Here is a 15,545-nt window from a genome sequence, read left to right as displayed (position 1 = left end):
AGGGAAAACAACAGAACTGGAGTGCAGTTTGATGTGAGCAGCATCTGGGTCGCTTTCATTTTAAGACTAGCCAGTGGGTTGTTGGGGGCTTGTACCATTAAAATGAATAGAAGGAATACACATCTTTGTGTTGTTCAATGTAGTGTGAAAAATCCAATACAATAGAGGCCACTGAGAAATGCCTCCTTAGAAACTCACCCTTATATCTCCAGCTACACTGATGGCTGTAGATGTGACACCTAAAACTGACAATTGCAAATCTAGTAAGGACCCAGAAACAGCCCACATTTCAGTCACAGCAGTCTCTCTCTTAAAACACAAAACTGTAGCAGTTTTTGTCAGCAGGTAACAAGCTGCGATGTCTTCAGACAGCATAATAAATTCAGAAAAGACAGAAAGCGATATATAAGCATAAAGATGTATCTCAACAAAGACAAACATATAAGAGACAGCTGACGGCCACTTCATAGTTGCAGTTACAAAATATATGTCTTCACCCTTTATCGCATGATTTCCTACCCCAACTGTGTCTACTTGATACAGGTTTCGTCTGAGATAAAAAAAAAAAAAAAAAAAAAAAATCAGGCTTCAAAGAGAGCAAAGGGGATTGGATTCTTGAAACCCTTCTGGTCTCTAAAGCTCTGATGGCCATAACAACCTTCGCGCTACACCTGCAGAGTGCCCCCCTCCCCTCGACACGCACACTCGTACCTTCCCTCTCCACCATACCACTTTTAAAACCACTCAAAAGCTCTCACCAGCCTCCTCCCCACGGAGCTAGATAGAGTAGAATCAGAAGAAAACACAGCTCCATCAGGCCAAACCACTACTTCTTTCAGCCAAAATAGCAGCTTAGAGAGAGTGAGTGCAGGCAAAGGACAGACTTGGATGGTGAAAGGGAAGGGGGCAGGGCAAGGGGAGGGTCAATCACTCTGTGGGAGGCAGAGAATGAGGGAGCACAAACATAGTACTGGTGTTGGCTCTGAGCCATGTTTGTGTCACTAACAGAAGTAGCCTTGTCCGCCCCCCACCCCCCAAACCCATCCTCTGGCCTTGCACTCGCTCTCTCCCAGTTTGCTTGGAAACAGAGTCAAGGGGTGACTGGCTGGATGCTTGGTAACAGTAAACAGCCGCAATAGAGAGAAGACCAGGGGTGAATCAGACACAGCCCACGGCTGAGCAAAAATCAAAAAAGGTTTTGTTTTTTGGGGGGTGGGGGGTGGGGGGGTACTCAATAGCAGGGACTGTGCTTTGGGAATGTTGATGAGGCAGGGACCTTTTCTGTTCAGTTCCTCCAAGTGAACCAACATGCAGCACTGTGGATGTGTGGGCGATTTGTACTCAGCATGCCCACAGAGCGACCGAGCGTGAGTTGCTTTGAAGATTAGGTGTTTGCATTATTTCACATGCACGACAGAAAAAGAGGGCAGTTTTTCAGACCCAGCAGAACCTGAGACTGCTAGTGATACATCTTAAAATTAAGTAAGCTGAACGTGGTTTTCGATCAAAGGGGGGAAAACTGAGAGGGTCTAAGATTTCACTCGGACTGCACTACAGGAGAGGAGCCAATTCTATTCCCAACTGGCAGGCCTGCAAAAAAGTGTTTTGTGTTATGAGGCATGTTGTTGTTGAGAGCAGATATCTCTGTGCAACAAACTCCGGTCTGCATACTCCTGAGCAAAAAAAAAACAAATCAAGGCCACATAAGAACTGCCTGCCAACTACTACTCTTGTTGGCAACATTATGCAGCATGTGTGCTGTTAAAGCACACATTCGTACCATCACCAGCTCCTGAGGCAGTCAGGGAATATCCAATTACATTCTAGCAGGCAAAATATGTATGTTAATGACAGCAAGATGATGATTTATTTCAAACCACAGAGACTTCACTAAAGCCTTGAAAAAACAATACCTCTTTGATGTCTTCAAGCAAACACACTGGCTATGTAAATAACAGGGCTGTCCCGAATACCATTTTTGGGGTTTCGAAGCTTCAGCGATAATTACCCGCGAATCTCAAAGCTTCGATGCAGGGGGCGATATACCAGTTTCTTTTGCCTTATCTGGCATTTGACTTTTTGGGGATCATTTTCGCAAATCTGTTATTCCAGACTTCCAGATGCTTGACTTCCTCGACATCTTGCTAGCGTGGCTGTAACTTGTAAGCCCTGTAAGCCCGTCATGTGGTCTTGTGTCACTGTCCCGGTGTCAGTGCTGTTAAAGTTAGATGAGAGCTGTGACACAAAAAATATTCACTAAGATTAAATATCCTTGTCTGAGAATATCTAATAATAAACAATGTTGATGCATTATGAATAATGTTGGATTACTATTTCACGGGCTAATTTGGGATTTTTGTGGTAATGCATAGATAATTTAAAAAACAAACAAACAAAACGCAGCATTCCAATACTGATTGGACGTTGCTTACCATGGCAACGGTAGAAGCTTTGAAGCCTTACGGCATTCGGGTCAGCCTTAGTAAATAAAAGCAAAAAAATTAACTATCCCACATGTTTGCAGCTTATTTTCTTTTCTACCAAAATCCAGGTCTCCTTTGTTTCACAGGAAAGAGATCGGCTAAAAAGCATGACAAACAACTTCACTTACCGTCTTCAGTTTCCTGCCACACAATGCCTTCGAGATTGACACTGGTACCAGGCTCGCAGGGCCCCAAGCACTCAGGTTCGGTAGCCAGGGCCACATCGGATGTGTTCACTGCCACTGAGCGTGTACGCACCATTATCTGCTCACACGGCGAGGCAATCTCACTGTTGCCTACTGTGGCCAGGAGGTGGAGGGGGGGAGGGGCTGGCGTGGAGACAGGAGATTCCATCTGTGAAGAAAGAAGTGGGGGTTGAAGGAGAAAGAAACACATGAGACACTTAACAACCACTGTATAAACATGTACAGAGCAGATGTTGAGATACAGCCAACGGATGCCACAATAAGAGGAAATGAAAAAAGTGCTGATCGCATGAAAGACATCCTGGTATTTCAGTGGTCTTTAAAGGCAATCCTCATCAGAGAAAGGGTGATGCAGCAGTTAGTGTTTTAACGTGCTACTTTGTCTTTGCTCGACCTTAGAGGTGATTAGCAGGCAGGGAAGGCAGGGAGGGACATGTGAACTGCTTTGACTGCCTCTGTGGAAGGACAAAATTAGTTATGCAGGGTTGGTCAAACAATCCCTCCCCCAGCTTTCTTCCCTCGCCCAGAGCCAAGCAAGATCCATGACACCAAATTATCTCACAGGCTGATCACTCATTAATTCCCTCAATTAAAGAGCTAGTTGTGGCAGGGAGCGGGCTGCTGAGGGTCAGTAATTGATTCCACCTGTTCTGACACACTGTGACAGCAATGAAGAGACAGTGGGCCTACATGGAAAAACGAAAATGAAAAGGACAGGAAGGGAGGGAGACGATGAGAGCGACTGAGGGGAAGCGTGCGAGAGAACAGGAGGTAGAAAAGTGTGTAGGCGGAAAAGACACAGAGAGAGGAAGACTGATGGTGATTTAAGGGCCACACTGATACCAGGCTTAGTGCCCTTTATTCAAGGCAGTCGACATTAAAGCGCTCCAAGTCATTAGCACTGAACTGTGGGAGGAATGCCATGCTGCAGCCAGCACCACACATTTATTAATTGGGCATAAACCACTCAGTGCTTGGGAATATGCTGCCAATGCTGGATCCAATTAGACTTAGAAGACAAAACAACAATTGACACGTTGGATTATAAGCCTCTACACCCTTTAAATAATTGTTCTAATCTATTTACTGTTCCAAAGTATGATGTGGAGAACTAAAACTACTTATCACTGCAGATATCGAAGTTACTGCTTAATTTTGATCCATCTAGGGATAGAAATGTTGGCCTGTCGCAAGGTTGGTTGGTCCATCACTTGGTTGGTCCAGACGGAAGTATCTCAACTATTAGTACAGCCCAACTTTAAGGTCCCCAGAGGATAAATCTTTGCTGATTCCCTGACTTGTTCTCCAAAGCCACCCGCACTTCAAATTTTTTACTTATCCTGAGAAATATCTCAACATCAAAATTTACATTCTTGGTTCCCAGATGATGAATCCAACTTTTGATTTGTCAAGACCTTTTTTTTTTTTTTTTTTTAAATCAAATACCTGCAAAACCAATTACGGCTTTATTTAGTGCTAATTAGCGAATGTTGCCATGATTTCACAGTAAAATAAAATGATCATTAGAATTTAGCTCAAAGCACCACTGTGCATAAATTTAGCTCAGCAAAGCCCTTAGCATGACTGTAAACCCTTGCTTTTGAGTATTTTTTGCCTTATGGGTCATAGCCAGTAGAGCTGACATGTATTGAGGGGAATGATTGGGGGTTGGGTGGGTGGTGACATGCATCATGATGCTCTGTTGCCTCAAAATTTAAAATTGTTTTTTTTCTGGGGTTTTTTTCCCTGCATTTTTCGCTTCTTGCTAAGCACCAATCCAATGTTTTGGGATTTCATCATTGTAATCTCACTAAACTAAGTCACACTCTGAATTAGTACATACTATGCGTAGTACATGCAGGATTAAAAAAAGGCTTGTTATAATTAACCTAAAAAATAAAAACATAAACTATGTGTGTGATTCCATGTTATTCTGATTACATTTTGCAGAGGTAAACAATTTTTTTTTTTTAATAAATGGGATTTTTGATAATTTGAGATGAATAATTTTTAGAAAATGATCATGATTGATCATGATTGATAAAACTAATCATTTGAAAGTATTACCACCATGAATTATTCTGCGTGAGACAGTTCAGATCAATCAGTGAATGAGAAATCTGAATCAGTGATGAACTGAGTGCTTGGAAAACATTAGTCCCTGGTGAAATTTAATATGAGCTCAAGACTTGTCATCAGAGAGGCTTCATATTTCATGGTTTACTGAAATGAGCGTAGGTAGCCCATTTCTCCCGGTGCTCAGCGGAAGAGCAAATTAATGTGGCCAGAAAGCAACAGAGAGTGAGGCCTTAAGACATCGTAATCACTGTGTCAGTTTCTGATGCATGATGTACCCAAGTTGCAGGCCGGCTGAGTGAATGAGACAGGACAGGTAATCACCCGAGCTGTCACCACACACTGTTCCTGGGCCTTATAGAGACACAGAGTGCTGCAGACAAGACCACACGACCAGCCCTCCTTCAGAGTGACAGCAAACGGTGAAAGGTGAAAACAGGTTCATGCAGAGCCTCCTCTAAATTGACTCAACTCCTCAAACTGTTTGTGTTGACATTTAGGGTATTTTGTGACCAAGTTTAGGTGACATAGTTATTTGTTTTTACTCAATGAAATTGTTACGTTGAGTAGTAGCCTCATATTATGAGATTGACATTATTGATTTCATTCTTCCTTTTGGTTACATGCTGGTGGATGGCACTTATCAATAAACTGAGAGACCCAGGTGTTTAACGTGCTCATGCACAGCAATGTTAAGTGTTGTTGCCTTTGTTGAGCATATTGCTGGATTGAAAGAGAGCCTACATGTGTTTGCCTACTTGTCTTTTACTGAAAACTGTTAATCGGATCCAGATCCAGATTTGTTTCCTTTTTTGACTATCTTCTTTCGCTCAGACAACAGCACACTTTATATTAGAAAGTGACTGTAGCCCATACCAGGGCTGCAACTAACGATTATTTCCATTATTGACTAATCTGTAGACCATTTTCATGATTCATCAATGAATTGTTTAGTCTATAAGATGCCAGAAAATAGTGAAAAATGTCCATCACATTTTCCAAGAGTTAACTTCATCTAATGTCTTGTTTTGTCCAATCAGCAATCCAAAACCTGAAGATATTTAGTCCACAATGTCAGCACTAGCAAATAATCACATTGGAGAAGATGCAACCAAAGAAATTTTGGCATTTTTAATTAAAAATTTACTGAAATGGTTGATCAGTTATCAAAATAGTTGCTAATTACTTTTCTTTCGATCAGTTATTTGATTAATCTACTAACTGTTGCAGCCTAGACACTATTAAAGAACCGATTGCATGTCATTTTCAAAACAAAATGCATTTGTGATAGTGATGATAGTGATAGTGATTAGCTATTTACCCAAATTTAAAATGAGAGGATGCTAATAACAATTGATTGAATTAAGGAAAAGAACAGGTAAAGTATCGAGGTAAAGTGAAGTTCAAGGTTTCCCCTGGTTTATAAGTTTATCCTTAATATCAGAAGCCTTTTAATTCTAATTCTTCAATTGTTGTTTTAAAAACACTGTAATACTAGTGATTCCCACAACAATTCCATCCTATATTCCTGAGCTTAATAGTTTCTATCATTCAAATCATCTTAATGAATGTCACAGCCCTATGTTATATTTTCAGATTAAGTATAGCCTTGCCTGGATGAGCTTTGACTTCTTGTTACCAAACAAGGCAGAAAGAGAGGGGAATTATTTTGTTTAAGTTGTCACAAATAAAAGTGACAAGGCAGTCTAGTGCCACTCCACGATAAAAGGAACCATTTACTATGTAATGGTATAAACTAATTAGAATAGAATCGAAACGGAAATGGGGCCAGTTTACAATGTGCATGAACAATGCCACTCCATTTCCAAGTTCTATCAATGGATGAGTGAACAAAAGGACTTTCACTCTAGGGCTGCAGAATGTAAACCCACAAAGTGAAATGCCTGACATCTTGTCCAGGGTTTCGAAAACCACATGCAACTGAGCTACAAAACTTGTCAGATTACACAAGGCTCAGCCAATGCCAAATTCCAAGATTTCTTCCCTCCTTGCAAGACTTACAGACGGATTTTGAAATCTCCCTCAAACCACAATGCTTGAATGTCACGCGAACCTTTTCTTAACTGAAAACCCGTGCCAACTCCTTGAGAAAGCCACACTGGCAAGAATAATGTTTAACTGACTGACAAAAAATTCCTATGAATCTTGGACTGTTGTTGCGCATACCTCATAGTGCTGACAGAGGGGGAACTCTCCCTGGATTTCCAATGATCACACATTATCTCGCCCATGGCAGACGGACACGTGTTGCCCCTTTTAGTGGACACATTAACTTCAGCTTTTACTTGTTTATTAGAGTTGGAATTAACAAACTGAGCACTGAGCTTGGGTGAGGATTAAGAAAGGATTACACTGCAGTGTCATACTGAGGCACCTGTCTTGGCTAAACGTGTGTGAGCGGGTTAGGGCTAGAATTTAGTTGACCAAATTAAGCTTTGAATCTTTCATTGTACACAATACTTAAATCAGTAATACAAGTGCCTCCACCTAACTCTTGAGAACCACTGAAATGTGTGAACAGCTATTACACTACTACTACTTCCTGGAAAGAACCATATAATTTGGTACAAACCATAGGTAAAATGGAGAGAAACCAGTTGGTCCACTTCCAGTTATTTCTAAGATAGCACGACCTTGAGATATTTATTCAGAGGATAGCAGGTGAGCTAAACATGCAAAATGTGAAATGTGCCTACAAGCAAAACATACACTTCAGCAAATGTCCAAAATAAAGTACATTAATAAATTAATGAGCTATAAATTGTCACTGGGGTTTAAAAGGAGCAATTTCTTTTAATGGAAATTCATCAGGTAATCAACAATAAACTTGACACAACTAACTGAACTAGCTAAAATAACAGTCTCAGAACTTTGACTCTATTTTTCCTGTAATTAGTACCAAACTACATGGTTCTTTCTGGGAGACTTTCACAAAATTATTACGAAATAACAGATCCGCAAAATAAAGCATTACCGATTTGTTTTCTAATTTCATTTGGCCCGATATAATTTATTCACTGTATTCCCCATGACATCTGAATACAAGCTTGTTAGTGATGCATGACAAATACTCAAACACAAACACAAACACAAACAAAACTGCATTCTTGTGATGCACGATACAGATATTATTGTTTCTAAAATAGCTATAGGCAGAAAGTCAACATTCATTCTCTTGTTCACCCTTTCATGCCAAAGCCAAGACCTGCATGTAACCCTAGCTGGGAGTAATGTAGGGTCCAAAAGTCAGGTCAGATAACGCATACCAGGTCAGTCGGATTGACCGCAAATGTGGGTTTATCGTCTTGGCCTCTGACCATGAAGTGTAAATAATTCACAACAATAACATACATAAGTGACGTTAAGGTAATGCATATAAGCTACCTTGAAGGCAATGGACCATGTGGTTAACTCAACGTGCCTGTTAACTTACTTATGTTGTATTAAGAAGTGATAATGGACATAAATTCACTGGTAGCACTTTATTTCTAGAGTGAACATTTAATAAATGGTTTGTAACACACTATAATGTAGTTGAGTGTAGGACACTTTTCAGCGTTTATTAATATACAGTATTTGTCAACAACTTAACTTTTCATATGAGGACATGTTTTATATTGTTACAACTGTGATTTACCATACTGACATTATCGGTTTATACAGCAGCCCTACTTATGGGAGCCCACGGGAGGAGTTGACAAATACATTAGTAAACGCATATATCTGCATACAACTACATTATAGTGTGTCATGCACCATTTATTCAATGTTTATATGCTTCGTATAAATGCTAAATAGAGGAATTAAAGTACAGTGATGTCCATTCATCTGGCTTTTTTAATGATTGACATGAATTACTATGCTATTGTGATTGGGAGCTGAAATGATAAGTCAATGGATTGATTAGTCCATCAACAGAAAAGTGCTCAACCACCATTTCGGTAGTTGTTGGAGTCATTTATATAACTCAAATTTCAAAACTCTGCTTTTTCCCACTCCCCCAATGTAAAGATTTTCTGCTCTTCTTTGCTTTATATAATTGCAAACTGAATATTTGGGGGTTTTGGACTGTTGATTGGACAAAAAAAAAAAAAGAAATTTGAAGACTTCAGCTAGGGGTCTGGGAAAGTGGTATTTTGATATTCTGAGATTTTATAGACTAAACAATCAATTAATCGAAAAAATCTTTCACAGATTAACTAATAATGAAAAAGATTGTTAGTTGTAGCCCTATTGTGAATGCTGTCAAACAGGAAAAGTCTGGAAATCAAAAGAGGTGTAGTGAAAATCACTGCAATCTGTATCAAAATGTAATCAAAGGGTGATGTACGTAGATTTTCCCAATCCTAACATGAAAAACTATAATTTATTTAAACTGGCACCAGTTGAGTGTTTAACCATTGAACACTATAGATTTTCCAGCCTGATAAAGCATGGGAAATTCCACACCATTTTCAACATCAAAAGAGATAAAACATCTGTCTTGAGAAGAGAAAACGTAATTCTTACTGACACATAGGTCCACTATTAAGTAAAAAGGAATCCTTCCAGAAGTGCTATTAGTTGGATGAGTTCAGTGTTCTGGCTTCAATATGTAATACCTTTTGATTCGGGGGAAAAGCCTGTGAACATCTTTGGTGAGTTTCTGAGGTCAGAGAGCAGTGGAGATTACACTTCTTGCTGGCTCTAGTTGGTGCCTTTTTCACCACCACTGAAATCCAGTTAAGAGACGTTGGGGGAAAAAAAAACGGCCCAAGACCCTTTATTTGGCTGTCATACAAACAATATTGGGACCGGTAATCTGTGCTATGTTGTTGAAACCACATAATGAATTTAAGAACAGCAGCATTGAAATTCTAAGCAGTTGAGACAATTGCAATGCAGAGTCTTGTTATCAGCATACAATCACATCAATGGGTAGCTTTTAAAGTGAGCCGTATTATTGAGGGCACTGAAATAACATGACTATAGCATTAAGCTTCAATTGAAAACAAATGCACAAGCCTCATCTAATTTGATTACATAAAATGTTCAAATCCGCCAAGGGAAAAGAAAAAGACATAAAATGACTGGATTCCATTTCAAGTCCTGAAAGCCCACTCGATTGTTTTAAAACACTGTACGATGGCCTAATTCCTTTACTGAAACCACACTGTCATTCTCTTTGATGCTCAGAATAATCACAGACACTGACAGAGAAATCACAAACAGGAACGCCTGACATCTATTGTAGACCACCAGCTGGCAAAAGGTACTCAGTTTCTAGGCAACTCTTCTCAGTTTTAGTTGCTAATTGTGCTTTCAGGAAAGCATAACCACACATTAATAATACAGAGAGGAAACTATGCTGTGATGAAGTCAGTCACCCAAGACCTTCAATCTCTTAATGAGTGAAGCCAGGATCGCACTCTATACAGTTGTCTGACAAAGAAGTCATTTACCATATGACTCCTTAACATTGCAGGCCTGCAGCATGCACATAAATGACACATATTTCATATGGCAAACCAGGGGAGTTAAAATCAAGTTAGCATTAATGTAAAACACATTTGCATTTTATCTTGAAAGCCTTAAAAAACAACCTTTATGCAACATGTCATTTTAAAATTCTCCAGAAAATACTTATTACTAACACATTATGACACTAAACTTTCCAGCTCATTTTATGATACAAAAAAACCTCCATGTATGTAAATAGAACAGTAAAAGATCAGTCGAGACAAGAAACAGCTTCATGTGCAGCTAAGGGTAAACTTTCATTTCACAACCTGTAGCAACAGCTGTGAATTACAGCCTGACTGTTACAAAGACAAGTAATGCTTTCACATTTGCTGTAAATTTCAGTGGTAATCAAATGTAATATCTTTTTAGTGTGACACATTATAGCTGTATGCTGCCAATCAGAGCTACTATTCTACCTAGGCCTTTGACTATGCTGAAGCAAAAAAGGAACACAAAGCTTTTTCAAAGAGATACCTCTTCAGGGAGCATGAGAGCCTTTACCTATGGAGACATCTGCACTCCCTGACGAAAGGACAACAAACATTAGTCAAGAGATGACTCCTACAGCTACCAGAAACATGATGGGAAGTAAAAGTGATATAAAAAGACAGAAGGCACAAGGGACTGCAGGGTAGAGGACTGTGCCAAGTTAAGTGGAGCTTACCATTGTGCTCACTTATGAAGCAGTGGCCTAATTTTCCTATTAAAGCAAAGTCACAAAGGAAAACCTCCCCTCCTTTTATTGCTACTATCAAACAGCAAAAGTAAAACTAAATCAATATTTAGCAAAAGTGGGAGCTTGTTTACAACCTCTCTGACTGCTGGTATATCTTGTGCTGTTGGCAAAGTTGCTGCCTCTCCAAGATTTTATTAATAAACTTCGTGGGTAAAATGTAAAAGCTACAAAAATGAAACCCAAGTAATAAAAAAATCCTGAACTTTTAATGCTTTTTGAGTGAACTATAAAAATTCTTGAGTATTAAAAAGCAACTTAACACCTCGTTTTAGCTTGCCCCCCTTCACATATTCAAAAAAGCCCAGAGGCAACAACCAAACTATCCTTACAATTTAAACGCTAACATAGTGATGTTTAGCTGGATATCTACCATGCTCAGCCTCTTAGTTCAGATTGTTAGGATGCTAATTAGCACTAAAACATTGATTGGAATGTCATTATTTTTGTGCAAAATTTCATGGCAGTCCATTCAACAGTTGTTGAGTAATTTTACTCAAAACCACAAATGTAAACCTCATGGTGGCACTTCATTTGGTGATCAACTGATCACCAAAGACATTACGATACATCCTCTGGGGAGCATAAATATCTGTATGAAACTTTCTAACAATCACGGGTTTAGAGTTAAGTTACTCTTTAATATTACCTATTTTTTTAATCTGTACAGTCATTAGCTCTTGAAACTATCCAACTTCGTAAACACTTTGCATATCCAATAAAGCAGTTGTGAAGATAACCACAAGAAAGTTCACTCCTCAGTATATCTTGTAGGCTCAACTAAGAGTTTCATCTCTTCCCTGTTACCTCAAGCCAAGCTCTGAACACCAAATTAGGCTAACAAGCAGATGTAGATGGGAAATATTACCTACATTTGTTACTAAGAAAAGTTCATCTGTACCTGCTTAGCTCAGAGATTTGGCAGCCAAGCTGGACGGCTGGTTGGCTGACTGGGCTTACAAACAGCAGGTGGTTTGGTACACTTTCTCTTGTCTTGGGTAAGCTTGACCTTGTCCACCCTAATTCCTTCCTTTCCTCTCACTGGACCAGCCGGCTGCCTTGAGCGTACGCCTGGCATTGTTTGTTAGATGACAGGGTGGGGGTTGGGTTAAAACTGCACTGGGGAGGGCTGTTGGGTATCATGATGACTAAAAGCTATCCACGCAGAAGCAGGACAGCCAAAACACGTCTTTCTGTTTACTGCTAATACAATATGTTGAATGCCCACACAAGGAACATCCTGCACATACTATATCTGTACTCTATTAACAGGGACAAAACTGTTCTATTTGCCTGGTTGGTTTATAAGCTGAATGTTCCTAGCAACACATAATGTACACATAAATAACAATGCAACTTGAGTAGACTGTAGTGCAACATTGATGAATGGCAAGGACAGCTGCAACTGATGATTATTTTCGTTATCAATTGATGGGCTTTTTTTTTTTTTTTGATTCATCGGTTTGCCTGTCAGAAAATAGTATAAAATGCCTGATAAAATTTTCCACAGCCCAAGGTTCCTGATGTTTTGTCATTAGAAAATGACAAAAACCACTCGATTATCAAAATATTATGCACATAGGGCTGCAACGAACTATTATTTTCATTAACTATTAATCTGCTGATTATTTTTCAATTAATCGATTAATTGTTTAGTCTATGAAACTTTGAAAAATTGTCAAAAAAGGCCCATCAAAAGTTAGTAGAGCTCGACGTGAAATTTTCAAATATCTTGTTTTGTTCAGCCAAAAGACTGTTTAGCATTGCTTCACTATTTCTGCATCAAGAGTGACTGAATCAATAATAAAAATAGTTGCCAATTATTTTTCTGATTGACTAATCAACTGATAGAGTAATCGTTTCAGCTCTGGTCGGGTGTCACTATTACTGGGTAATAGCTGGCTGTTCTCAGCAACTAAAGTTAACTGCAGTGCAACATCGAATACTAGTACAATTACTTATTAAAACATCGTGAATATGTCAGAAGCCTACATTGTCATCAGATATGACAGATTTTAACTTAATCCTATCTAGATGCTGATACTGATAGGTTCTACTCATGATTCTCTTCCCTTTTTCCTCGTCTCTCATTTCTCTTCCTCCCACTTCGACCATGGGTCAGTTGACAACAACAGTATCTATTACAACAATAAGCCACATTCTTGTCAAGGTCACCCACTTGCGTCCGATAGGCAGAGAGGCTGTGCTGTGAGCAGAAATCCAGATAAGCTAAGCTGAGCCTACGAGGATTTCTCTCTCGCCAGCCCTCTCCATACATAAATCTTATCTCACAGCAAAGGGAAACCTGACAACACACTGAGAGGCTGTAATCAACAGCTCAGCCACCTAGATTCCCGCCCAAATACCAATGATTCACTCTTTGACCTATTACAAGTCTGAGGTTTTGACCAAGGCTTTGAGATCAGACTGGAAAGGAAATCTCACTCCATGTGTAGTGTAGTCAAAGGTTTATTTCTCACCGTAATGTTGACAGCTGTGACCAAAACTCAGCTGACAAAAGTTTCAGATACCCTCCTTCTTGAATTCAAAAGCCCAAAGCAGTCAAGCAAAAATAAATGTTCCTAGACACTATCTAGAAACCTTATCAGCTAAGTAACAAACAACATTTTACTGGTCCCACATATTATACATGGAAAACAAGATGTTATTCAGGCTGTGAGATTTCCCCAGAGCTCCTAACCTCAAACTATTTATAGATGTTCTCTGTTAGTCTGTTTCCCTTGTGCTGATGCTCTTCTGTGGGTGATGCCTTCTCTAAACATTAGAAAGACAGTCCTAAGACACACATATATTGTAACACTTTTAAAAATCTGAATGATGCCAAATTACTTTCCATTGTTTTGTGCTACTTGGACTGACACAAGCAAACAGAAACATTGAATATTATACTTAGCACAACAAAGACTTGTCACTTTCAATGTGGGTGCCAGATTGTGGAAACTTGTGCAAGATAAAAATTATAGTACTAGATGATATATTGACTTGAATTTGGCTAGTTTGGTGAACTATAAATAATTAAACAGTGTTAAATATACCTACATTGCAGTCAGCAGATAAATGTTAGGAATCTCTTGATTAGCTTCCAAAAATGCAGTCAAAGTTTAAGCTGTTCAGACAGAACAGCAGGTGCAGAGAGTAAGGCCAGGGCCGTAAAGTAAAAACATGTCTGTAGATGTGACTGCGCTCTGTTCTGCAGATAGATTCTGCTTTAGCTGCACTCACTGCGCTGTCCCTCATTCTGCTACTTTTACCAGGGCTTGCTACTCTGATTGACCTCTACTGCTGGCTGTCTCACAGAGCTCCTATTGAACCATGTCTATCTTAATGTACGGTGATGTGCACTATTACTGAGTGCCAGTAGTTCATACACTACAGCCTCAAAGCCCTATAGTCTTTTAGACCTTAATACACCTTGGGTCAATGAACGGTGTAGCTCGCAACACATGACATTTCAACACTCTTTCTGGTGAGAGGGAAAAATAGTTGAAAAGGCAGATCACTAGGACAGTGTAGCAGGGTAAGTTACACCACAGTTTATTTTCTGATCCACACAGCACGTCTGTGACTTGTTTTGATAATTATAGTCTGGAAGTGACTTAGGTATAATCCAGGGAGTTATGTGGGAAGCCTTTTCTGGAGTGAAAAACATGCCAAAACAAGCTGACCTGGAAATAAATCTACTTTAGCAAGTATCAAATCAATCTAAAAGCTGTTTGAAAAGGTTTAAAACTACTCAGTGGATGCACTTTGGCATAACAACAGAAGCAGAATCAGCCCTCAAATGTTCCTAAGACACTTGCTTAATCAAAGGACATGTGGCGACGTGTCAACACAGTATAGCACAGCCATCACACTGCAGTCGCCGATAGGGATTCTCTACACAATTTATCTCTCTGTGCCCTTCAGATCATTAAAAGCACTAATAAGTCAGTCTGTGGGGAAGACAAGGGAGCAGGAGTAAAGTGAAACCTGCTATAACACGCAAAATCTCCCCTCTCTGGGCCAGCTGCTCAGCAGAGGTCTGCTGCTCTCAGCCATCAGAGTTTGATGACCTTGTTAGTTTGAGTGCTTAATCTGCTAATGCCCTGATAAAAATAAACAGTCAGTGCAGTCATTGTAGTCCCCCCTCCTCCCTGTCTGCAGCTGCTATCCACAAACACAGATGATACCTCCATCTTTATTTATCCTGAGGACTTGGTGTCAAACTGACAATCTTGAGAGCCAGCGGGGTCAGCATTATGTATTGTTACTTAAAGTTAAATGCCTTTTAACATACTATGCTCATTGAATTCTCTGACTTGTATCTATGCCTTAATTTCAATATTAGTTAGCCACAGAAAAGCAGGCAAAAGATATTTTTCATTCTATATTTGTACATTTATTCCTAACACTTTGCCTCTTTGGAGTTTAATAATTCATACCCAATACTACATTTTAGATGAGATTAGAATAAATAATTAAACTCACTGTATATATTAGAAATTCTGCAAAAGCCTCCTTTGA

The 15,545-nt window shown here is 39.4% G+C and overlaps 1 protein-coding gene across 2 annotated transcripts in view; it reads right to left on the bottom strand.

Annotated features, from left to right (window-relative positions):
- The window catches only part of LOC120789373 (zinc finger protein 609-like), a 79,410-nt gene that overhangs the window by 22,646 nt on the left and 41,219 nt on the right, over positions 1-15,545 (bottom strand). For both annotated transcript variants that reach the window (XM_040126045.1, XM_040126054.1), the window contains exon 3: positions 2,612-2,837. In XM_040126045.1, the coding sequence (XP_039981979.1) occupies positions 2,612-2,837 (226 nt within the window). The remainder of the gene's footprint in view (positions 1-2,611; positions 2,838-15,545) is intronic.

This window comes from Xiphias gladius, chromosome 1 (genome assembly GCF_016859285.1).
Source record: "Xiphias gladius isolate SHS-SW01 ecotype Sanya breed wild chromosome 1, ASM1685928v1, whole genome shotgun sequence".
Taxonomy (NCBI): Eukaryota; Metazoa; Chordata; class Actinopteri; order Istiophoriformes; family Xiphiidae; genus Xiphias; species Xiphias gladius.
This window is presented reverse-complemented; position numbering and strand designations above follow the sequence as displayed.